The sequence below is a fragment of the Macaca nemestrina genome, chromosome 5 (assembly GCF_043159975.1).
Source record: "Macaca nemestrina isolate mMacNem1 chromosome 5, mMacNem.hap1, whole genome shotgun sequence".
NCBI classification, from domain to species: domain Eukaryota; kingdom Metazoa; phylum Chordata; class Mammalia; order Primates; family Cercopithecidae; genus Macaca; species Macaca nemestrina.
The window spans coordinates 86,736,263-86,763,314 of record NC_092129.1 but is presented as its reverse complement, the minus strand read 5'-3'; the positions used below and the strand labels follow the sequence as shown (position 1 = coordinate 86,763,314).

The following is a 27,052-nucleotide window of genomic DNA, read 5'->3' as shown; positions in this document are numbered from 1 at the left end:
AATCCGATATTATTTTTACTAATTCTTTTTGAGGCACAATAATACTTTTAGTTTTTTAAAAGAACTATTATTTATTAGGAATACATGCTGAAATATTTATGAATTACATGATATCTAGGATTTGCTTCAAAATAACATGGGGGATGGCAAACTGGGGAAAGTGGGTGCAAGTTTAGATGAAATGAAATTGGTCATAAATTGATAACTACTGAAGCTGGATGATAGATACATGGAGGTTCCTTACATTACTTTACTCCTGTATGTTGTTTTAAATTTTCCACAATAAGAGATTGAAAACAAAACTATGAGGCATGGTATTAATTTTAAAAATAAAAACTTAAAATTGACTATAGGTCTTACCTAAGCCCAACATTAATTCCTTCAGACCTGAGGAGAGCTTTTTTTCTTATTAAGCCTAGGAAACCTATATATGTCATCAGTCTTGACTTTACACATAGTCTCCCTTTCCAGCTCATCTGATACTCTCCATCAGGAATATATTTTCTATTTAAAATCTGTTTATAAATGATTTGAAATTACCCCCTTGACAACCTATAAAAGGCTTTAACACTTAACTAAAGGAAGAATTCTCAAAAAACAACATCAGGCAAATTCAAAAAGATAAATTCAAGACACTAGTCGATACAGCTGGAGAAGTTACTTTTATTCTTGCAGTTTTATACTAGGAAGTCAACATTTAATTTAATAAGCCATCATCCACAATTGATTAAAAATGTTTAATCCTTAAATTGTACATCAATATCCTATGACTCCAAATTTTATTTCTTATTCTCCTTCAAGTCTGAAGAAAATGATTAATTTGCTAAGTTCCACAGACAGTACAGTCCCACTGACATAACATTTAGTATGATGTCCTACTCTCGTATTAGAATTAAGGATAGCCAGTATCAAACTGGCCTGAAACCTGATTGTGTTCCTGGTTCAGAATACCTGTAGTAAATTTGTAAATCCACACCAAGACACAATATTAAACTAGGGTGTGTATATCTTATAAAAAACTTTTCACAGTAAAAATCAACGTTAAAATTTTACCAAATTCCAACATTATGGGTTTTGAATCCAATTAAGCTTTCAAAATGCCTGATTAGCTGTGATTTAATTATAAATAACTTCATGTAGTTTGCCCAGCATTTCAAAATGGTTATGGACTATAACGTTTAAAATGTCAAAGTATGCTATACATATTGCACTTTTCTGCTAGGCTGGGCTAGTATCTTCCATGGCAAGATCCTCAAACTATTGAGTAAAATATACTTTTAAATCAATATAGGTACTTGATTAATTTCCCTGAAATTATCAACATCATTACCAAAATCTTCCAGGATTTTGTAAGATTTGATTCCTTAAATACAGTTTTAAAGTTAAACTTATGGAGGGAAAAAACCCCTCATATATTGACTGTAAATTTTACGTCCTTTTTTGGTCCCTCAACGACCAAAGAGAATTTTAAACAAATTATGCTTCATGTTTCCTGGCTTAATAAAAAGCTACAATTTTTATTATCCAAATTAAGAAATATTATACTAATCAAAAGCTATTAATTTTGAAATGTCTATGTATGTCTGTCTGTAGGTCCCCTTAGAACCTTTCCAAACATTTATAATCAAGAGATTTTAATCAATTATGTACTAGAATCATATTAAAGAAAAACTTATTTTGCAAAAATAAAATCACTTTCCAATATGCTTGACAGAAACAAGCTATTCATTTTCATTTGTGTTCCATTGAAGACATTACTGAAATCTGTCCAATGGTTTATTTCCAAGTGGTCCACTACGGAATTCTTCGGAATGTTTTAAGATTGGCTGTAGCTAGAGTTCTGACTTCCATTTGGACCCTGCTCTCCTTCACTGTTCAAATGGGGAAGAAAAAGATTTTATACCAATTAAAAGATCCATTTTTACACCCTGATAAGCCTACTGACTTTTAAATTCATTATTCTGTGGCACAACTATACAAAATAAAGACATTCCTCATTATAAGACATGTGAAAAATTAAAATCCAGAAGACTAACATTTGGTTTTATGTTTTTATTCTTACATAACTTTGTGCCCTCACACATAACAAACATTCTGGAAGTTAGTGTCCATATATACTCAAAAACTTTAAACTATGGTATGGGATTTCATTGTTATTACAGGTATCACTCAACATAGAGATTACAGCTTCTTCTAAACAAATTTCCTATAAAATTAAGTCTTACATATAAAATCCTATTCCTACTATTTATGAAAAACAAGAAGTGTTCTTCAAAAAAAAAAAAAAAAAACTGTTGTCCAAAGGCACAATAAAATCATACATAAATATAGCAAACCTTTATAAGTCAGCAAGAAATATGGTAATTTCCTGGAAAATGCTGAATACTTAAAATAAAAATGCTGAATACTTAAAAATAACTAAAACTGAAAATACCAGTAACTTTGGCAATAGGATTATTGCCTTATCTTGTCCACCATCATCTTGCAGCTTCAGGCCCTGCCACTAGTGGAGAATCACTCAGGGAATTTCTGCAAAAAATGCATCCAAAGGTAGCTGTTTGAATGACTGCCTTAAACAGCTCCTTGAATAAAGTATTAACTTTTTCCAAATTGTAACATTAACTTATCAGTAGCAATCCATAAATCTATCTTGTTATGTAACAATCATTTTTCTAAAGAAACAATTAAAATGGATGGCATTTCTTTATTTCCCTTCTGACTTTTTCTCCCTGCTCCACATGAACTGATACACAGTGAGGGCGGAGAACCACTGAACTAAATGAAGAGATCTTACTTAAAACACACACACACACACACACACACACACACACACACACACACACACCCACCCACCCAATAACAACAGCAAAAACCCTCTTAGCACAGGTGATTCATTATTAGCAAAAATATATTCTTATGTGCTGTGGATCTTAGGGTCACTTTAAAACCAAAATTCTTTATCTTTACAATATCAGATCATTCACTGAAAGTTTTGAAAATTGCTACTGAAATTTATAAAACAGGACAATAGCTGGCAGTGGAAAAAAAAAAAAAGATGGCACAGAGTCAAACTGACATGAAACTACTATAGTTCTGAATTCTGCCCTGAATTTCGGATGAACTTGCCTAATTCTGTCAGCTTTAAATTTATGGTATATGACCATATGTTGAGAGATACCTGTAATATACCTTCACTGCATTAGGAAAAGTTACTAATCAGATTAGCGATTTTTTTAAAATGAGACATTTTCAATCAAATCACAAATTTAAAAAATTAAATTAACATGGATCATTAAGTTTTAGAAGAAATGTTTTAAAAACTACAAAACAACATAATCTAAGAAAAATATGGTAAGTATGATATATAATTAAATGACATCAATAATTAAAGTCTACAAAGTACCTGTTTGGAGGTGGTTTTGGTTTCGGCATCTTACTAAGAATGGTTGCCATCTCTTTTCTCTCATCGAAATTCTTCCACTGCTCATATAGTTTTAAAATAACCCTGATTATTTCCAAAATCTAGAAGAAAATATTTGAGAAGTTCTCAGTGGCAAAAACAAGCAACATTTATTATATAAAGAGTGCGCATCACTTACTACACAACCCTCAGAAAAGAGTAGTCTCTGTCCTTAAATCCTGATAAATTTGAAAGCAGTATTTTTCACCACAATGCTGTTTAGGATTTTCCTTCTAGCCTCTCATTTTTCAGCATGTGTGCATTGTCAATTCTTATCTATCTCTGCAGTTGATTTCCTTCCATCTGATGATATCTTTTAAACGGAAACATACTAAGAATAAAGGTTCTAATCATGAGGGAATATACCATTATAGAGCACACTCCTCTAGTATAAATTATTTTAAACAACTTAATGGGGGGGTAGTGCACAAAAGATGTTTTGATTGTCTGTTAACTACACATACATTAAGGTGTTCAAAAACTGGCAGCTACAAATTTGAAATAACTAGTTTCCAAATTAGCCGTTTTTTCCCACCTGAGTAGAACCTAACCTTAGGATTAATTTTAATGCATCTAACACTTGAGCACAAAAGCTAGAAACACAGCAAAAGCCACTTTGCCAGGAGATAGGCTATGTTACAGAAGTTCACAGTAGTATTCAGTGGTTACCAGGGAGCTTTTAAAATAATCCTGGGAATTAGAGGCTACTTTGCAACCAATCAAACCAAAAGTTTATCATTCTGTTTAATCCTAAACTGAAAAGAGATACATAGCTTAAATAATCAGTATTAACTCTTCCTACCAAACTTTTTTTTTTTTTTTTAAGACGGAGTCTTGCTCTGTTGCCCAGGCTCACATGCAGTGGCATGATCTAAGCTTACTGCAACCTCCGCCTCCCAGGTTCAAGCAATTCTGTCTTAGCCTCCCGAGTAGCTGGGAGTACAGGTGCATGCCACCACACCCGGCTAATTTTTGTATTTTTAGTAGAAATGCGGTTTCACCATATTGGTCAGGCTAGTCTTGAACTCCTGACCTCAGGTGATCCGCCCACCTAGGCCTCCCAAAGTGCTGGGATTACAGGCATGAACCACCACACCCAGCCCATGTTTCTTAATATTTTGTAACCAATAATCTTCTTAGCCTGGTGGACATCATAAGATTTTAGGCTCATGATAAGTACATACGACATTAATTTTTGAACATTCAAGTTTACATACAACTAAGGGAATTTTACAGAATACCTTTTCCATATCCACAGAAAGCTCAGCAAACCATTGCCTGGCATCTTTCTGCTGTACAACACAGGCTACATGTAGGCAAGCTGAAATGAAAATGAAAGACAACTATCCATGTTTAACTGCAAACACAGAATATGACCTAACAAAGATTTTTCACTAAAAAATTTCCTGTGTATTTTCCAACACTCTTTAAAAAAAATTAAACAGCTACATATGAGAGTTACCATTGACCACCTCAACAATGTAATCCGAGACAGAAAAAATTACTAGAGTAATTACATCAAGTTCTTGACATCTGGTCCTCACTGCGTGCTAGTCACGGTGCAGTTGCCTTGAGAGTCAGGCAAGTTAAAGAGGAAAAACATTCAATGAGGAGAATGGAAAAGGGAAGTTATCTCTGAGTAGTGTACAAAGCAGCAGTTAAACTGCACCCAGAAGTCAGTGCGACAAAACAAACAAAAATGTCAATTAATACACTAAGTTTTAACAATGTTGACTATATTTCCACATTTCAGTTAAAAGCAGTGTTGCCTTGTCTTTTTTCTTCCTTTTCATTATTAGCATATGATCAAGTTATGTGAAAGCTGGGCACATCCTTACAGAATTCAGTGTTGTAATCAAATAAAAGTTAGAAAAAAAATGTAATATACTGTATACAAAATTAGTTATATATGTTATATACAATATAAACTAACAAAAGAGAACAATCTACATCACAACTTTGCCTAAAACAATTTCTACTGAGCAGCCTGGATATCCTGAACTGACCCCAGCTTAAGTTATACTCCTTGGTCTGGTTATCCATATGTCTTTGCTAAGGATGACATTCTAGGCAAATAGCAACTCAAATGTGAACTGACACACTGGTTGCCCTAAGTCAAGCAAAGCTATGAGTAGGGCTTAAGTCAAGAAGGGGTTAAAAAACTAAAGGACTGAAATGATAAAAACAGGAAATTAAAATACAGTGGACAATGCTATTAACATGGGCATGCATAGAGTACACTGGAGATCGAGAAAGGATCCTAAACCCAGACTGAGGTGATGCCGAAAGGGTGGGGAAGGGTCACTGGGAGATATCTAAGCCAAGTCTTAACAAAAAAAAAAAATAAGAGTGGGAGAAGAGAATAGTATGTATATCAATTGGGAGATGAATTCGGCTGGCTCCAGGTTTCTCAATCTTGGCACTACTGACATCTTAGGTTGAACAATTCTCTGATACTGTCTTGAATACTACAAGATGCTTGGCAGCATCCCTGGCTTCTACGCACTAGATGCCAGTAGCACCCTACCCTAGTTATGACAACTAAAACCAAACATTGCCAAATGTCCCCTCAGGGCAAAATTATCCCCAGGTGAAACCACTAGCTTCACTCAACAGTTTGGAGGATAGATAGGCTCTCTGAGGGTGGGAGTGCTGTAGGCTAATAAGCCAGTTAGGAGACTGCTGTGGTAACATGGATAGAAATGAGATGACTATGAGATTACAGAAGGAACAATTGAGATGAAGGCACAAAATGTATTGGTAAACAACTACATGTGGGTATTGAGGGAGATGAAAGGGCCTAAATGCTGGGTTTCCAACTAAGGTATATAACTCATGCTATTCACCAAGCTGGCAAAGACATTAAAAGGAGGAACATATTTTGGGGCAAAGTGATGAGCTCAATCCTCATCATGAGGCTGAGGTGCTGCTGGGATGCCAAGTGGAGCTATGTAAAAGGAAGATGGATATAAAGAACTGAAAAGTGGCAAGATCTTGGCTAAATAAAGAAATTTAAATGTTTCAGCACATAAGTGATAGTAGAAGCCATGAATCTCATGGAAAGTACCCAAGAAGAAAACTGCAGGGATGGCAAAGATGTGACACATGTTGTTATCCCTTCCTTCCTACCTATAGAGATCCCAGTATTCGTACCCGCTGAACCCAGACACCACTTCAAAAATCCTTTCAAATCCAGTCCTTTCAGGGAGCTGCCAGTAATAGAGAAGTATAAGTATAACCTATTTGTCAGCCCTGATGTAAGAAGGCCAAGAAACATCAACATTTAAGGAATAATTAACAACTGAACAAAGACAAACCAATGGAAAATAAGAGGAGAAAATCAAGAGGATGGAGTTATAAAAATCAATAGAAGGGGCTGGGCACGGTGGCTCATGCCTGTAATCCCAGCATTTTGAGAGGCCAAGGAGGGTGGATCACCTGAGGTCAGGAATTCAAGACCAGCCTGGCCAACATGGTGAAACCTCATCTCTACTAAAAATACAAAAATTAGCCAGGTATGGTGGTGCATACCTATAATCCTCCTGTAGCTACTCAGGAGGCTGAAGCAGAAGAATCGCTTGAATCCAGGAGGCAGAGGTTGCAGTGAGCTGAGATCACACCACTGCACTCCAGCCTGGGAGACAGCGAGACTCCATCTCAAAAAAAAAAAAAAATCAACAGAAGGAAAAGGAACAAAATTAACAAGTGCCCAATATATAACAGGCATTATTTGGTGCTGTACAAGCTATCTCATTTAATTCTTCAAATGGCTCGGTGGAATTACTAGTATTCTCTCCATTTTACAATTAAGGAAACAAACACGGAAAGGTCAGATAATTTTCCCACAATTGTAAAGGAAGTAAAGTTTAAGCCTAGGACTATCTGACTCCACCCATTACAGCACTGCTTTCCACAGACAGCAGAATGAATGTATCTAACTTCTTCCTCCAGCCAAGCATTATGGACCACAGATGCTCCTTTACACAACCTCTGAGTACTTGTTTGGGCTCAAGATATGAAAGGCCCAATTATTTTACATGCTACAACTAATATTAGCTGGCTTAATTCTGAACTTTTCCCTCTAAATAAACAAATATGTTCTATTCAGACACTGATTAAAACTATTTTGAATGGTTTAAAAAAAAAAACTTACCAAAAAAAGGGGGTGGGGGAATAATAATCCTGATTTGTGACAGTTGCAGTTCATATTATTGAAAGTTCACATGCAAGGATTAGTCTATTACTTCATGGAACATAAAAACACAAAGTACAACAGGGTGAAATTTAGTTTAGGATGACCTAAATAGGTTTATAACTAATTTAACTAATAAAGGCACACCATGCTTACATACCTAAAGCTATCATGAAAGGAGGATACAGTAGGCAAAGATCCGTTCTGTAGGTATCATTCACTATCCTCCTATAGAAATGTAAATCATATTATTACTGAAAGCAGAACTACCTCATCTGGTTGTACATTTCCTCCAGAGAGGGCCAGATTTCTCATCTTTGCACACATTTATTTCCTTTTATATTACTGAAGCACAGCTATAAAAGTGAAAACATCAAGGCAAAAGGATGGATACATGAATGTGATAACAAATAAGCACGTATCAATGAATAAAATTACAGCTAAATATATTTTAAATTTCAAAATCTCATAACAAATTATAAACACATTTTTCTAATTTTTGAAAAATCAAATTAGAAAAACAGAAATTATACAGTAAATTTATATGTATGTTGCATACTACCAAAAAGTATTCTGATTACTTTAAAGATAGCTTCAGTCTTAATTTTTATGTTAACAGTCTGTGTTTTGTATAAAATTAAATTTTAATAGGTATATTTATGGAACAGATAATTTAGGATTGTTTTCATTTTGGCATTTACACCACTATAGTTATTAAAATTCAACAAGTGGTATTTTGCTCAACATAAAATATCTTGGGGCAATAGTTTAATGACTTTAAAAATACTGGACTTCATATTTAATTGTCAACCTTCCTATCTAATAACACGTTACACTATTAATAACTTCTGTTCTAATTACCATGCAAGGGGAAGCAACATGTCTTCTTGGCCCATGTCCTGCACATACTGGAGCAAAGGTCTATAAGGATGATACACTATCAAGCAACAATCCTAGAAACAGTTTAAAAAATGTGTATGTATAAAAAACAGATTTATTACAACACAAAAATGTTATCATTACCCAACTGATTTGTAATTGTGTATTTCAAAGTGAATTTCACTAACTCATGCTTGCTTCCCTTTTATTCTCTTAAGCAAGCAGTATGACAGCCCTAAACTCTACTATAATAGTGAAGGCAGTGCTCTCTCTGGAATATACCTTGATAAATCGGTTGGCAGTCAGTCAGCATCCATTCATTCCCTTAGAGACTCAAAGTGTCACATCTGCAACACACTGAAACCTCTTATTAGCCTATAAATCCATAATTCCCAACTGGAGGAGCAGAATTCTGCCAAAGACATAATCTATCTTTAAATAACACTGCACGCACACACAAATTGTGCACATAATTTACGGTGGTTTAATGTCCTGACTTGTCTGTCTGTAATCCTTTCATTATAGTTACTTACTATAGAACAGAAAAATTTTCTCATCCCTAAGTAGGATATACAAATTATTTTACAGGCATCAGAGAGACTCTAGATGCTAATATAAATAGGCTACCATGATTTCACCATCACATATCAGGTGGATGGTTTTAAAATGTACCTCCCTAAAATAGTTTCTTTAAATAATTTCCAACTTCATTAAATTTTAAAAATGTTTTAATCTATTAATCACAGAAGATTTACTTACCATTAGTTCTAAAAGATAGAATTCACATTCTAATATCTGTTGAAAACAAAGATTATCAATGAAATGTTAATATGAAACCAAATTAGATAAGTCCATCCACTTAATCTAACATAAATTACAGACATTATAGTAATTATTAAAAATGTTTACTAAAAAGTTTTTAAAATCCAGACAATAAACATAGTTTATATTAAAATAAATATCTGCAATAAAAAATTACTATATTATACATGCAATTATGATTATAAAGATTTTAATCCTTGTAAGGAAAAGCCAGCTTCTCACAATCATTCTTATTACTCACTTTTATTTAAAATATCCTGTAAAACCATCAGATTTTCCAGTATACTTTCTAATACAATTATTTCTACTTAATTAAAAAAATGTAACTTAAAGAGAATAAACAAATCCCTTGCAAGGTGGAAAAAGGACATACCTATTAAAATGTCAATAAAAACTCACCTTATATTTCATATTGTTCCATTAGTTTTTAATCCCAGCTGAATAGTAGTATCACCTGGGAGCTTTTACACAGTACCAATGTTGGGAGCCCCAAGCCTGAAAATTCTGATTTTGTTGTTCTGGAAAGGATCCAACATCAGTATTATTTACAAGTTCCCAAGGTGATTTAATGAGCAGCCAGGGTTGATAATCACTACTATGAAGTATTTTTTTAAATGGTAAAAGTTATTTAGCTTTAATTTAGAATAATGTCTGTATTTATGTAATATTTGAAACTGCCATTTCTAGGAAACTACTAAATTTAGTCTAATATAGTATAGAGCTAGTTTATATATAGCTTTGATAAGTGTTCTATTTTATACCATATACTTACATGATTCATCCTATAAGGAAATTCCTTTGGAAAGGCATATGAAAATCTAGTTTTTACTGCAGAAAAAAAAACAAAAAACAATTTAAACTGAGAAAATGGGAAATGAATTAACTCAAAATTCCTTTAACAGAGCAGAATATTAGAGGGTAGAACAAAATTATTTTCAGTAGGAATTCTTGGCAATACTTAGGGACGCAGATTTTTATTTATTTTCAGGGAAGGGGAAAGACTAGGTGGCAGGACACCCTACACAGCTTCAATTTTATATTTACTACCTTGAGAAAGGGTTCTGATGTTTAAAAAAGAAAAAGATCAGGAAAAAAAAAATCACTGGCTTTTATATTTCTAAAACCTTTTTAGCTATAGAATGGTATTCTTCTGTTTTCCAGTGATTGCGCTTAGAAGGAACACGGGGGTTACATATGTGTTTACAATATATATAGTTGGTAAAACATATACATATAAAATATTGGGAGGATAGTATACCAAAAAAATGTTAACAGTGGTTATCTGTGAGATTTAAGAACTTTTTACCAATCTGCACTTTCTAAACTTTTTACAATGACCAGGTATTTATCAAAATATATATTTTAATAAAAGCATTAATATATGTGCAAAGGTCTCTAGAGTTTTAAACTCTAGAGTAACACATAAAGTTACTCAAAGTAGTAGTAGTAACACATAAAGTAGTACTCTATTATCTATTACTTTATTGGTTAGTCACTAAAGTACAAATGAAAAAACAATGTTAACCATCAATCCCCCATCTCTTTAAAATGGTGTGAGCATATACATATAAGTACTATTTGAGAAATTGTATTCAAGCCATTATGACACATTTAATTCAACCAAGTATTTACTGACAGGTCCTAAAAAATGTTTGGTGTCAGCTTCCATTTGCACAAAGCCCAAGTGATCTCACTGAAATTAAAAGAAATTCCATTTCTAGCCAGGCACGGTGGCTCATGCCTGTAATCCCAGCACTTTGGGAGGCCAAGGCAGGTGGATCACCTAAGGTCAGGAGTTCCAGACCAGCCTGGCCAACATGGTGAAACCCCATCTCTACTAAAAATACAAAAATTAGTCAAGTGTAGTGGCATGCGCCTGTAGTCCCGGCTACTCGGGAGGCCGAGGCAGGAGAATCCCTTGAACCTGGGAGGTGGAGGGTACAGTGAGCTGAGAACACACCACTGCACTTCAGCGTGGGTGACAGAGTGAGACTCCATCTCAAAAAAAAAGAAAAGAAATTCCATTCCTTCTATGCAGTATATTTTCAAAAAGATTTGTTTTGCAAATTCAGTGCCCTACAGCTAATTTAGATGCGTAATATCTGCCAGGATTTGAAACCTAGAAAAATTTAAACTTGACATTAGTAAATTTATAATCTTTCCTTTCTTCTCTCCTTTATTTAAATTAAGACGTACCTATTAAGGTTTCTGAGTTTTACAAATCCTTGTGATGTAAAGTATACCAGCAAAACAGGTTCTTATATAATGGTAGACAATCAACAAAGTAAAATTACCTCTGTATATAAAACAAATCTACATCCCCATCCCCTGGACCTGGACACTAACACCTCTATTGAGAATATATTTACCTGATACTGTCACAACATATCTGTTACTCCACGCTAAAACTGCTCTGCATTTTTTTCTATCTTTTAATCCTTTTCTTTCAACTTGGAGAAAAATGCCTCCCTCCTCTCTATTGTTTGTCTTACCACTTATACATTTGTTATCATCTATTAAATTGATAACTCCTACTATTTTTTTTCATCTTTAACCTTTCCTCCTTCAGTAAATCTTCCATCACATACTGATATGCTTAAACTTCCCTTGAAAAAAGCAAAACAAACTCTACCTCATTATATTCCTCTGCCTTTTATTTTTGTGGACTCAAAAACTGAGATCATGCACAGTTCTCTTATACCCACCGTTATAGACTTGCCAGCCTCCGGAACTGTGAGAAATAAATGTCTGTTGTGAAAGCCACCCAGTCTATGGTACTTTCTCATATTAGCCCAAGTGGACTAAGACATGCCTTCACCCAGCTTCCCCTACTACTAACATCTTACGTTAGTATGGTGCATTTGATACAATTACTGACCCAATATTGAAATGTTATTATTAACTAAACTCTGTACTTTGTTCAGATCTCCTTAGTTTGTACCAATGTCCTTTTTCTATCCTAGGGTCTCATCTAGGATACCACATTACATTTATTTGTCACGTTTCCTCAGGATGTTTGGCTGTGACTGTTTTCTAGCCTTTCCTTGTTTTTGATGACTTTGACAGTTTTTAGGAGTACCAGTCAAGTATTTTGTCGAATGCTCCTCTACTGGAATTTGTCTGATGTTTTTCTCATTAGACTAGAGAACATGGGTTTTTGACAGGAAGACCACAGAGATAAAGTACCATCTTCATCATATCACATCAAGGATACATGGTATTAATGTGATTTATCACTGTTGCTATGACCTTGATCGCCTGGCTAAGGCAGTATTTGTCAGGTTTCCCCACTGTAAAGTTACTTTTCTCCTCCCTTTCCATATGTACACACTAGCAGGAAGTTAACATGTACAGCCAACACCTTACGAGTGGGAGTTATGCTCCCTCTACTTGAGGGCAGGGTAGCTACATATATTATTTGGAATTCTTCAGCATGGAAGACATGTCTTTTCTCCTTCATTTATTTATATCAGTATGGACTCATGGATATTTAGTTTATACTTTAAGTTATTACCCACTGCTATTTTTAAAATTTTGATGGTCAAATTATTTCAGTTTTGGTCAGTGGGAGCTCTCTTAGTTGGCTCCTATATCCTTCTGACATATCCTCATCAATGTAGGTTTTTGTTTTTCTTGTTTGTTTTGAATACTTCTTTATTACTGGCATTATGAGATGGTCCAGGTCCATCTTGTGTACTTCTTGCCCCAGTCCTAGAATCAGCCATTTCTCCAAGGAGCCCTGGTACCTTTTATTGGAGAATTTTATTAGAAACCAAGACATGGGTACTAGGTGAGCTCACCGCTACTGGGATGTCATTGCTTATAGACTCTTTCAGCTGAGAAAGCCAAGAAATACACACATTAACCCATTTATATACACATATCTATAAGTATTTCTATATGTAACCATCCATATTGTATTAAGGTACAGGAGTTCATGCTGTTTCCAGCCCTTTGTTTATCTGTAAATTCCCACTCCAACAATGAGAAACCCGGCTCTCAAACATTTGCTATTGATTTACGTAATTGTTTAATTCCCATATACATGTATAACATTATCAGAATTGTTAACTTGTACACCCATGGGTAACAACTTTATCAACTAGAGTACAGTGCTTATGTGTAGTTCCTTTTGCCTTTACTCTTACACTCTAATCATTTCCAAAGCTACTTATGTCAACACCTTTCCCCCAATTCCTTTCACTGAGGTCGTTTCATATATTTGTAATATAGTTAGACTATTCCTTTCTCAGCACCTACTCACTTCTTAATTTCTTGCAATCTGGCTTCTACCTCTACCCCCACATTGTTAATAACACTATGCTCTCTCTCAAAGATCTGTTTTCTTCTTTGGTTCACAACTTTTTTTATGCAGCATAAGACATTGTGCAACTCTTTTATTTTTATTTTTATTTTTAGAGACAGAGTCTTACTCCGTTGCCCAGGCTGGAGTGCAGTGGCATAATCATAGCTTACTGCAACCTTGAACTCCTGGGCTCAGGCAACCCTCCCACTTCAGCCTAGTTGAGTAGACAGGACTACAGATGAGTAGCTAGGACCACAGGTGTGTACCACCATGCCCAGTTAGTTTTTCTTTAATTTTTTGCAGAGTTGGAATCTTGCTATGTTGTCCAGGCTGGTCTTGAACTCCTGTTCTAAAGCAATCCTCCTGCTCCAGCCTCCCAAAGTGTTCAGATTATAGGCAGGAACCACCATGCCTGGCCTGTGCAACTCTTAAATGTTATCAAATTCTAAATTTCTACTACTGGCCTCACATTTTTAAGAGGATGTTCTACTGACATATTTATGGTTAGAATGTCAAAGATTAAATTTAATTCTTTTAAGAACTCACTTATTCTCTTTTTCGGTACCATCTACAGCTCCCCAATCCCCAGGCAAAAAACCTCAAAATACATTTCTGACTCTTCTTAAATCCCTTCCTTTTACAAGTCCTGCTCACTCTATTGCTCAAATCTGGCTCGTTTGTTCTTCTTGTTGGCTGCCAATATTAGTTTAAGCCTTCATTAGTGTTCACTGGGATGATTTCAGCAACTTAAAAATTATTTTTTCCACTTTAAACTTGTTAGGTTTTATTTCTCACAGCACCCTGTGGTAAGTGACAGCACTCAATACAGTTTGCAGTTTCACTGTATTTCAGAAGGTTTTTGTTTTTAAATTGTGTTAAGATACACAAAACTTTTGCAAAACTGAAACTCTGTACCCATTAAACAATCACTCCCTATACCACCCTTCCTCCAGCCCTATCATTCTACTTTCTATCTCTATTAATTTGACTACTCTTAAGTATTCCACATAAGTGTAATCACACAATATGTCTTTTTGTTACTGGCTTATTTAACTTACCATAATGTCTGCAAGGTTCATCCATGTTGTGGGATGTAAATAACTTTAAAATTTGTCTAACTCTACCTGCCCTCTCCTCCAATTCATCTTACATAATTCTGTCAGATTTACCTTCCTAATGTACAATGCCAGCATTACCCGCATGTGTAAAAATAAATAAAACTGGCCAGGCACAGTGGCTCACGCCTGTAATCTCAGCACTTTGGGAGGCCTGAGGTGAGGAGTTTAAGACCAGCCTGGCCAAAATGGTGAAACCCCATCTCTACTAAAAATACAAAAATTAGCCCGGCGTGGTGGCACACACCTGTAATCCCAGCTACTAGGGAAGATAAGGCAGGAGAATCGCTTGAACGTGGGAGGCAGAGGTTGCAGTGAGCCAAGATCGTGCCACTGCACTCCAGACTGAGTGGCTGAGCGAGACTCTGTCTCAAATAACTAACTAACTAACTTTCATTACTGTCAATAGAACAAAGTGCAGATTCCTTCATTTAGCATTGAAGGCCTTCTATTAGCTGATATTAGTCAGGTAAGGATTTTTCCCCACTATTTCCTTACTCAACATACAGTTAATCTAACTCATGAGCTTTCCCTATTTGACTAAACTATTCAATATTCTTAGACTGTCTATCTCCTGCATTCCCCCAGTTCAACTTTCTGCACCAAATTCTACTTAATCCTTTCTGGATTCATGAAGCAACCTTTTCCCACCCAAAACATTCACAGCATTCTCTGTAATTCTCTTATACTATTTATTTCCTTCTGTATTAATATTTTTATGTGTCTGTCTTATTTTTTTTGTCCTTAAATTCCTTGTATTTTATCTTGGTACCAATGCCACTGCACTGGTACAGTGGTTTCCAGTGATAATGATGTTGTTGTCATTGAAGATGATGATGATAACCCCTAAAGTTTACTGAGTATTGTGGACCAATATATGTCCCCCTCCAAAATTCATACGTTGAAGCCCTAACTCCTAGTACCTCAGAATTTGACTGTATTTGGAGAGAGGGCCTTTAAAGGGATAAGATTAAATGAGAACAGGCTGGACGCAGTGGCTCACACCTGTAATCCCAGCACTTTGGGAGGCTGAGGCTAGTGGATCACGACGTCAGGAGCTTGAGACTAGTCTGGCCAACATGGTGAAACCCGTCTCTACTAAAAAATACAAAAAATGAGCTGGGCATGGTGGCACATGCCTGTAGTCCCAGCTACTCAGGAGGCTGAGGCAGGAGAGTTACTTGAACCCGGGAGGCGGAAGTTGAAGTGAGCCAAGATGGCACCAGTGTACTCCAGCCTGGGCAACAGAGCGAGGCTCTGTCTCAAAAAGAAAAGAAAAAAAAAGATTAAATGAGGACATAAGAGTGGGGCCTAATTCTGTGAGACTATTGTCCTCACATGAAGAAGATGGCAAACCAGGAGTGTGTGTGCTCCGAGAAAGATCCATGTGAGAATAACCAGACACCTTGATCTTGGATTTCCACGCTCTAAAACTGTGAGAAAATACACTTACTTCTGTTGTTTAAGCCACCTATTCTGTGGCATTTTGTTACAGCAGCCTCAGCAAAGTAACATACTAGGCAAGGCACTGTTCTAAAAGCTTTATAAATATTAACTCATTTGGTCCTCATAACAACCCAACAACACAGGAACGGGTTTGCACATAGATACTAATATCCACCCATAAGAATGACATAATAGTCATTAGAAAACAATATAATAAAACTAGAAAACATAATTTTTTGTTTACTCTTATAAGATAAAAAACCACTGAGTTGATGTTTTTGGATTGATTATTACTATCCATTTTAACATTACAAGTATTATCTTTATAACTTTTTTTAAAAAAACCTTTTTTAGTTCGATTTTTTGCCAAATACACTAGACATAAAGGTATCCTCAGGAAATTTAATAAAGCCAACCAATCTCTCATATGTCTCATAAACTAAAAAAAAAAAAGAAAAAAAAAAATTCTGTGTAATCTGGAGCTTTCTTTAGAATTACATCCTTAAAGCAGATATACTTTTTGCACTTACATACAGAAGTAGCAGCAGCAATCAATCTTGTATTTGAAACTACTCCAAATTCCTAAAGAAAGAAAAGCAGGTACATGTTAACCCAATGAATCTAAGGGTATCTGAACTCTATTCAAAACAGGATTTCCTTGCTCCCCTGTTTACATTCTGTTCACCTTCTACCCACTTGAGGCGTGAAGTACTTAAACCCCTAAATGTACAGGTTGATTACTGCTTATCTGACATGCTTAGGATCAGAAATTTTTCTGATTTAGGAATATTTTGCATTACATTGGTTGAGCATCCCTAATCTAAAAATCTGAAATCCAAAATGTTCCAATGAGCATTCCTTTGAATGTCCTGTTGGCGCTCAAAAAGTTTTAAATTTTGGAGCATTTAGGATTTTCAGATTAGGGATAGTCTGCCTGTATTACCTTTCCCCCAAATTGCTACAACTTAAGATAAATTTTAAAATAATTTTGTAATTTAATAACAATAAAAAGTACCAAATTAGAAACCAAATCTTAAGGTCACAGTGTCAGTTTTAGGACTTAAATTAGTTTCCAAGAAGATTATTTAGATTCTATACTTAATTGCAAGAATACTAAGTATGTTTCCTATTCAATTCAACCTGTACTAACAGATACTTCATGCCATTTTATGATAAAACAGTCGCATCTGTGAATAAGATAAACCTTAATTAATAGACTTCCAAAGTCAGTTCCCGTTTCCTCTTTCAAATGAATAACCCCCATTGTGAAAATACTAAAACTTACTATGATCCACCTTATATACACTATTTCATCTATTGCCTAAGATTCCTAAAGCCTTCACTTCATTTTAAAATAAAAAAATCAAGAGTTGGTTTCTTATCCAACAAAAGGAGCTAAAGTAAAAATCTATTTAAATACCTTCAGCCTACATCCTTATCCTGTGTAGGGGAAATGTATGTGTAGTAACATATTTGTTTTACATTTAAACCTCCAACTATAGTAACTGAAAAGAAAAAGTAAAAGCCTGAAACATGTTCTTAAATGAGATTTCTATACAATTTCCATAAAACTAGAGAAAATACAGAAAGATTTGGTCACAGAGATAAATAATAATAATAATAATAATAATAATAATAATAATAATAATGCTACCACCAAATCTGAAAGACTACATTCTCTTTCTCAGGAATAATTTTTTTTTTTTTTTTTCCAGATGGAATCTTGCTCTGTTGCCCAGGCTGGAGTACAGTGGCACAGTCTTGGCTCACTGCAACCTCCACCTCCTGGGTTCAAGTGATTCTCGTGCTTCAGCCTCCCTAGTAGCTGGGATTACAGGCATCTGCCACCACATCCGGCTAATTTTTGTATTTTTAGTAGAGACGGGGTTTTGCCATGTTGGTTAGGCTGGTCTCAAACTCCTGACCTCAGGTGATCCGCCCGCCTCAGCCTCCCAAAGTGCTGGGATTACAGGTGTGAGCAACTACACCCAGCCTAGGAATAATTCTTTATCCAAAACTCAAAGGGAAAACTTTCATTTGGTAAATCACATCACAGAGTTCTACTCAGTAAATCGAATAACAATATTTAACAAATAAGATAGATTAAAATCCTCAAATTAATCTACAAGATTAAATGTTTATAAAGATTTTTTGTCTTGGTCCGCCATACTGCCTGTGCTTAAGGGACTTAAAATTAAATTATTACCTAGTAATATTTAAATAAAATCAAATATTATGTAGTATTAGAATTATTAGAATCAGAAAACTCAATCCATAAGGACCTTTAATAGACACTTTCTTTTCCATTAAAGAACTTAACAAAAACAAAGCTGATTCTGCCTTCTTAAACTACCACTCACAATTAGAAAACATAAACTTCTAGAAAGCTTGTCTTAATATTATTTCTAACAGAGTCAATTGTCATTATTTAGGTAATAGTTGGGAAAGATGTCATGGATATTCTTAAATCATGGCTAAAACAAAACTAAATCAAAGTAGGTACCAAAAGGAATATAAACTTACTAGGTAAAAATCACATTCAGTATTCAAGAATACAATTCTAAGAATACAACTCTAAGACATTATCCAAAAATAGAAACATAATGCAAAGATTTCACACCACCAAAGACTACATTAATTATTTATGAAAAACAGCCAATATCTGCTATTATTTTCTGGACTTTAGCTAAGCTTTTTCGAAAATACTACAAAAGTAAAAAAATTGAACAGAAATTCAGTCTCTGCTGCAAGTTCCTATCTATCTTCTCTCCTTCACCTAATTTCTCTACGCTCATAACCTCAACTTTTACTTGTTAGAATCTATATAGCTATAGCTTCCCCTAATCCTTGCCTTCCTTCTGGCTTGGTAGGCAGCCAATCATCAGGATGATGGGAGGGAAGACAGGAGAAGATAAGCATATGGGTGAGAAGCATAAGGGACATTCTCAGGTTATGGTAGGCAAGCTGTGGTACTTACTGAATACTACTCAGTGCCAAACAATAAATGTCTCAAAGGCAGCAGAGGAAAGTAGTTAAGAACACAGGATTGCTAAAGAGACTCCCATGGTTCAAACATGGGCTCTGACACTTACTAGCTGTATAATCTTAAGCAAGTTCTTCATCTCTCTCTGTCTCAGTTTCCTCATTTATAAAATGGGACTACTACTAGTATGCATTCCAGTTTGTTAGGAAGATTAAGTCAGTTGGTACACAGTAAGTGCTATATGTGTCTGTTAAGTGAATATATAAGGATATGTATATATTTCTTTGATTTTGTACAATTTTAGTATTTTGCATACATTACCATTTATTAATTTGACACAGGCAATGTGAAAACTGGGGCAGATTAACCAACATACATTGACTATACTTTGATGAAGAACAGAAAATTGTTTTATACCTCTACTTTGGATGCCAAAAACACACATGTAGGAGCCATTAATACAGGATCTATACTTTTCAGAGAATACCTAAAATATGATAAAACAAAGTTAAATATCATTCATGTAGAAAACACACTGGGAAAAAATCAAGATAACTCTATGGCAGACACATGATTCATTTACACTGTGCTAAGGTTCATCAACATTAGATAAGAGTTCAAATAAATAAAATAAAATAAAATAAAAATAATCCTACCTGGCATAGAATCTCTTGAAATATACCGTAGCAGTGGCAATAACTTGTTGTCTTAATTTAAGATGTTCACCTAATGCTTGGATAACTAAAAGGTAAATAATGAAATTTTAAATGTATCTTCTGGTATCATTATAATATTAACATTGAACAGTAACTTCCAATTGATTAAATCATAATTATGTCCATTTTTAACAAAGGGAAAAACCTACACATGCTCTATGTGAGTCACAGTGGTCTAACACTAGGATTTGCAAATGTGTTAAGAAAATATATAGGTATGCATAAACAACAACAAAACAATAACAAAACAGAAATTGCCCCACAGCAAAAAATTATTCATCCATTAAGGAAGTTGAATAAGTATTTCCCCTCTATCTTCTAAATATTTTAAATGCTTTTCATATTATCTTTAAAATAAATATAAAAAGAAAATATTAGACACCTATGAAACTTGTTAATACTACCACTTTTTTGTTGTTTTGAGACAGAGTCTCATTCTGTCGCCCAGGCTGGAATGCAGTAGTGCGATCTGGGCTCACTACAATCTCCACCTCCCAGGTTCAAGTGATTCTTGTGTACCACGTCCAGCTAATTTTTGTATTTTTAGTAGAGAGGGGATTTCACCATGTTGGCCAGGCTCATCTAACTCGTGGCCTCAAGTGATCCACCCACCTCTGCCTCCCAAAGTGCTAAGATTACCACACTTAGCTTTATACGGCTCACCAAAAAAAAAAAAAAAAAAAAAATTCATAATGAATCCTCAAAAAAAAAAAAAAAAAAAAAAAACCAGAGAGATAAGTTTACAAAATAGTGAACTGAAAGTTAAAAAAATTATGTGACAAACCTACTACATGTCAGAGTAAAGATATATCCCTAATCTTCTTCCCTTCAAAGCAAAGTTCTAAGAGACATGACCACTACAGGATGCCAATCCAAAGAATCATTTATCCTCAAAGTACTTTGCTTTAGCCAACCGTGAACTGGGTCTAATAATTATTACAAAGCCTTAGGGAGATTAGGTAACACTTCTAAATTGTCTTAAGTGCCTGTAATATGTAAAATTCACACAAAAAACTTTATTTGGATCACTAAAAAGAAACAGAAATGAATACGTTGTAAAAAGAACACCTGTATAAATAAAAATGTTAGGTATGCACTAAAACAGTTTACAAATTACCACACAAAAACATTTTAATTCAGAGGTAACCAACTATACAATCTCAAACAATTTTTTAAAAAGTTTACCATTTGTAAAAAATATTTGTAACTTCCAATATTCTTCCTCTGAGAGAAACTTTAAATCCTTTTGGCGCTCCTTCAACAGATCTTGTTTATCCAAAATCCATTGCAAACTAGAAAAGACATGTTACAGAAAATCAACAAGCAAGGTCAGGGAAAACACTCTAAGATTGAACACATTGTTCATATTCTGAGAAGTACAAAGAGCAAAACGTAACCTTAAAGACAATTATTTCTCACATTTCTTGAAATGTGACTAATAATTATCTCACTAATAAATGTAAATATGTCCTGAAAAAAATTCTGCTCTAATCTTTTCCTTCTTCCTCCTTAGTCTGTTACCAGCTTGTATTTCACTGATTCTGACTCTGATATCAAGATATGTCTTACAATCTGTGATGCCTTCGTGTTATAATTGGCAGCATGTTTATTCTTTCTTAGTGATATAAGATAACGGTGGAATTATTTGGCACCAATTGATGGTGGCTTAGATTTGAGGAAGTATATAGTTTTTCAGCTGTTCATGGGTAACTATGGCATTTAATTTCCTTACTTCACAAATCTAATTATATTAAAAACTGCCTCAGAATGTGTTACACTGATAGCCTCCTCCTCTTGCCTAGTCAAGTGTGCTATTTTTAACCAGAGATATGAAATTGACATGACTCAAAGAAAAAACGATCTTGAAGCTGTGTTTGTCATTCAATATGTATTCCAAGTCTTATGTCAATTAACTTGTTGTTCAGCAGTCTTTCATACAGCTTTATGGATGGATCATTATTTAGCCAATCTCTACTGATGGAAATATAGGTTATCATTTTTCACCCATATTTTCTAATACCCTTAAGGGCTTTTTTCCTTCAATTTATGATCCATCTGGAATTTATTTTGGTACAAAGTAGGGATCCAGCTAAAATTTTGTCAAATGCTTATCCAAATGCGCTGAGGTATTTCCTGATTTATAATTCTATCATTATACTTGGATCTTCTTTATAATTTCCTATTTTTTCTTGTTCATATGCTGTGCTATTTTAAAACACAGAAAATTAAGTAATTAATAGCTGGTATAAAAAAATACTGCCTTGCTACTATTTCCTGAATGATATGCTTCTTAATGAATATCTTTGTAATTCTCCTTGCATATTTGATTAATAATATATTTGAAATAACTTCCCAGAAGTAGGATTAGTGTTGCTGGTAATTTATTGATACACATTGTCAGTTTACCCTCCAAAAACATTATACCAATTTCCATTTGTATTAACAGTTCATGAGTGAATTGTACAATATTTAATCCTGGCCGGGCATGGTGGCTCATAATTCCAGCACTCTGGGATTCCAGCACTCTGGGAGGCCGAGGTGGGCCGATCACCTGAGGTCAGGAGTTTGAGACCAGCCTGACCGATATGGTGAAACTCTGTCTCTACTAACATTACAAAAATTAGCTGGACGTGGTGGCGTGTGCCTGTAGTCCCAGCTACTTGGGAGGCTGAGACAGGAGAATTGCTTGAACCCGGGAGGTGGAAGCTACAGTGAGTTGAGATCATACCACTGCACTCCAGCCTGGTGGACAGAGACTCTGTCTCAAAAAAAAAAAAAAAAAAAAAAAAAATTAATCCTATGGGTTACTGCCACTTTTAAATATTTTGCAACTTAAAGGCAAAGTAGTACGTCACTGTTTCTTTTCCCGGTAGTTTACTTTTGAGGTTAAACATCTTTCTATGTCTTTATTGGTCATATACAGTTCTTCTTTTGTACAATGTTAATTCTAATATGACCATTTTTCTAATGGTATTACCGATTTTTTTAATGATTAAGAGATTCTTCTCATCTAAAATTTGTACAGTATGAATAATAAATCACTTGTTTGACAAATAAGTGCAAAATTTCTCCCAAGTTTAAATATCTCTCAGTATTTAATTATTTGTAATACAGAAATCTGAATCACTTACTTAAATCTTTTACTTTCATGTTTGTCAGGCATAGCAAGGTCTTTCCTGATTCAAAATGATAAACAATTCACCCATATTTTCTAATACCCTTAAGGGCTTTTTTCCTTCAATTTATGATCCATCTGGAATTTATTTTGGTACAAAGTATAAAGTTGGGATCCAGCTAAATATTTTGTCAAATGCTTATCCAAATGCGCTAAGTTATCTTCTGATTTATAATTCTATCACTATACTTGGATCTTCTTTATAATTTCCTATTTTTTTTCTTGTTCATATGCTGTGCTATTTTAAAACACAGAAAATTAAGTAATGAATATCTGGTATGAAAAATACTTCCTTGCTACTATTCTCCTGAAAATTTCTGACATTTTATCACAATTATTATTCTAAGACCCAAACTTAAGAAGCATTATGTCAAGTCCTAAAAAAGAATATCCATTCAAATTTTGTGATTGCATTACATTTAAAGATCAATATAGGGAGAAATGACATCTTACCAAGAATTCAAACTTTATTAAAATCTGTATGTGCCACTATGGACTTTTAAAGTTTTCTTCCTACAGGTTCTGTATATTTCTTTATATTTTTCCCTCTGTATTTTATATTTTCTGTTGCTAATGTAAATTATACTTCCCTATCCATTTTTAAAAAGCTTTTATTTTTGTATTTTATAACTGGTCACCTTATTAAACCTTTATTATTTCTAATAACTTCTCAATTAACTGAGTTTTCTCATTAATTTTATTTCCACGTATTGATAATTTTGTCATTGTTTTGTCATTCTTTCTATATCTCCTTTGTATCAATTGTATTCACTAGTATACTGGTAAAATCTTAAATAGGCACCCTAATTATCCCAATGTTTTACCACTGCTGATGCTTTGATATGTTTTTCATGTTAAGGAAGCATCCTGTTTCTGTTTTAGTAAGAGCTTTAGTCAAGGATAAATGTTGAATTGCATTAGTTTTTTAATACCTTTACTGCTTCATTGACTATATTTCTATAATAAAATCCACTGTCACGTTTTATACTTTCAATGTAATGTTAGACTGTATTTGGTAATAATTCATTTACAATGTTTGCATCAGTATTCAAAAGTGAGACTGTTTTTAGTGTTCCCTTTACTAGATTTTTCTGTAAGTGTTATCATGGCTTTGTAAAGGAAAGCTTTTCTTCTTTCTGTATGAAATGGAACAATTTCAAAAGGAGATTCTCTTGAAAGATGTATTTACCCATGAAATAAGGCATAGCTCTTGGGTAATACTCTTAACTTGCTTTGGCTTTCAAATTTAAAACCCTGGAGATAACCCAAAAGTACCCTTGGGTTTACTTTTCTCATTCCTAATTTTGTATTTTTGTATCATTCCTTTTTCCCCTGATTTAACTAGCAGTAGTTTCGTCTACTGTTTTTGTTTACTCTAAGAATGATCTTTTATAATTTTTTTCCTTTTAATATATTAGCATCAGCGTTATCTATTTTAAGATCTTCTTCCTGTTTCTTTAGGCTTATTTCATGTTTCCTTCTTAGTATTATTAAATAGAATATTTCTATTATCTCTCAATTATTCAGGATATTGATTTTCTAATACATTCAAGCTTTGGTTACATTCCATATATGGTAATATTATGATGTTATTTTATAGATATTAAGTAACTGTATTTTCAGTTTCCTTTTTCACACAATAAAGTATCCACAGTTAGTTTTGTAGTTTTTATTTTTGTTACTCCTTCATTAATGCATTCAATCAACCCAGCAAATACTTAGTCCCCTTCTAGTTCATTTTGGTCACAGACTGTGTTTTGTTCTACTTCAACTACACTGTGGTTTGCTAATTAATTTCATCCCCACAGAGTCATTTTATGTTTTTAAAAAGATAAATTTCATAAATTTCACAAACATTTTATGAATTTTCCTCAGAGCTGTGTATGCAGGATAAACTAAAAAAATTTATAAATACTGCATTTCATCAAATTTAAGATTACATCTAGGATTCATCATTATTTCATATGCTATGAAAGAAACTGCCATGCTCATTTCAAAGATGTTAAAGTGTGAAAATATGCATCTTAGAAGCATGAAATATAGCATATTTAATGTCAATTGCCCTCTTTCACCAAATTCAGCTAAAACAATGGCCTTTCATAATCTTTTGTTTGTTTTTCCAGAATTGTCTTGTCTTCCATACTTGTTACCTTTTCCAGATAAGAAACTCTATGACTGCTCAAGGGATCTGAGCAAGGCAAAGTGATCCCTTCTTTTAGGAGTATTTGAATTGGGAGAATAGTTTCAAAGAAGTACACTTAACTTTGTAATAATTTTATATTTGAAAAGTGAAAAAATGTTTTTATAATGCTATGAATAAATGAAAGCATAATGAGAACACCATTGAAAAAAGGTAGGAGCTTTTTTTTAAGTTGAAAAACTGACAAATCAACAGTCAGCTACTTGTCAATTCTCTCAGCTTCTTTCAAAGTTTATCAGAATCTCTCTTCTCCACTACCTAAATTTTTTTTTCAGGACCTCTAACTCCAATACCTAAACTTTCAATACTTTAATTCTGCCCAAGCAATATTTCAGTGTGTGAAAACAATGCAACATATATATAATACACACACACACATATATATACACACACATACACATATGATCAGTTGCCTGCCTCTTTAACATGTCATCTCCACAGAATCACTTTATAGCAAGAGGAAAACCTGCTTTTCCTTAAATAGGTTACCGAGTTCATTGTTTCTTTTTTCTCCTTGCAAAGGGCTAAAAAATGAACATCAGGAACAGATCCTATTCACAGAATCGAAATTTAAATTACTTACTAATGCTTTCTTAGCATAAAAAATTATACTAAGATACCTTCTTTGTCAAGTTCTGTTCATCTTTCAACTATACAGTGGAAAGCCTACTCAATGTTCAATTAACCCCATCACGCACCTTCCTGCCTGCTTAAACAAATGTATTTAGAGATAAATGTTTTTAATATTATTCTAGCTCTCACATAGTCACTGACAGAAACAAGAACTTATTCATGAAAAAGGTTAAAGAAATAGAGAAACAAAATCACTGGAAAAATACGCCTTTAAAACAAAATATAAGGCACAGGCTAATGAAATGGATAAGTTTACAGGGCACCTGCCCTATACCTTATCAATATAAAACTCCATCTAGACATAAAGTACTGGCAAGAAGAGGTTAGTAGGCAGAAACAAGCCAGACTCTCTCCTCTCCTCAGAATATTAAATCCACTCAAGATATACAGTGAATGACAAAAGACCACGACGCCAATCACCCGAAGAAATCCCAAGCAAAAGCACGCCACAACTGTCCTGAACAGGTAGCCTCACAGTCTTGAGCTGAGTCACACTTCCCGTACCTGTGCCCACTCTATCCGACCCCCTGCGGCCTAGTTAAACTAAAAATCCGAAATTAAACTCTGAAACGTTCCTTCCTGGGAGACTAAACTCTCTCCCACCCCTCCCCCTCACAGATCCTTCCCTCCCCGAAACGGGCTGGGGGCGGGGAGGGGAGTCGCCTCAGAAAAGACCATCTTGCTTCTGGCCGCTGCCGTCTCCCCTGAGGACCCCGGCATACTGAGCCGGGATCCAGGCCCAAGGGAGTCGCAGGCCCAGTCCTCACAGCCCCCCAAAAACCGGCCCCAGGTGAGAAGACGTAAGATCACTTACTAGTGGGAGCTCTGCCAAAAGTTCCCTGCCATGGAACACAGCTTGCCCTGATAAGAAAGCACCAGCCGGCGGAGCGGCCCGCGGAGCGACCATAGACCCAGCCCGTCCGGTAACCGCGCTCCTCGATCAAATCAGCTCGGCTCGACTCCGCTCCGCGGCGGCGACGGCGAAAGGAAGAGGATGGCCCCCTAGTCTCCTTCACGCCGGCCGACAACACTCAACTGTGCAAACCCGTTCCTATCGACAAAAGTTCCGGCCCGCGGTAGCGGAGGGAGCCGGCGGGGAGGTGCTGACCTGTGGGGGCGCTGAGA

The 27,052-nt window shown here is 34.8% G+C and overlaps 2 protein-coding genes across 3 annotated transcripts in view; one reads left to right on the top strand and one right to left on the bottom strand.

Annotated features, from left to right (window-relative positions):
• The window catches only part of LOC105499055 (thiosulfate sulfurtransferase like domain containing 3), a 57,938-nt gene that overhangs the window by 21,661 nt on the left and 9,225 nt on the right, over nt 1–27,052 (top strand). The window lies entirely within an intron of this gene.
• LOC105499054 (cyclin C) lies at nt 644–27,052 on the bottom strand. Of its 2 annotated transcripts, XM_011771456.2 has the most exons (13): nt 26,742–27,052; nt 21,105–21,211; nt 19,860–19,944; nt 19,621–19,690; nt 16,751–16,802; nt 10,126–10,181; nt 9,291–9,326; nt 8,514–8,605; nt 7,813–7,880; nt 4,702–4,781; nt 3,404–3,522; nt 2,435–2,529; nt 644–1,871 (listed from the first exon to the last, which is right to left on the bottom strand). In XM_011771456.2, exons 1-12 carry the CDS (start codon nt 26,771–26,773, stop codon nt 2,478–2,480), a joined length of 849 nt encoding a protein of 282 aa, XP_011769758.1. In that variant the 5' UTR covers nt 26,774–27,052; the 3' UTR covers nt 644–1,871; nt 2,435–2,477. The 2 variants fall into 2 exon arrangements, with proteins under 2 accessions (XP_011769758.1, XP_011769757.1); XM_011771455.2 differs by lacking the exon at nt 2,435–2,529 and having other exon boundaries at nt 26,742–27,046.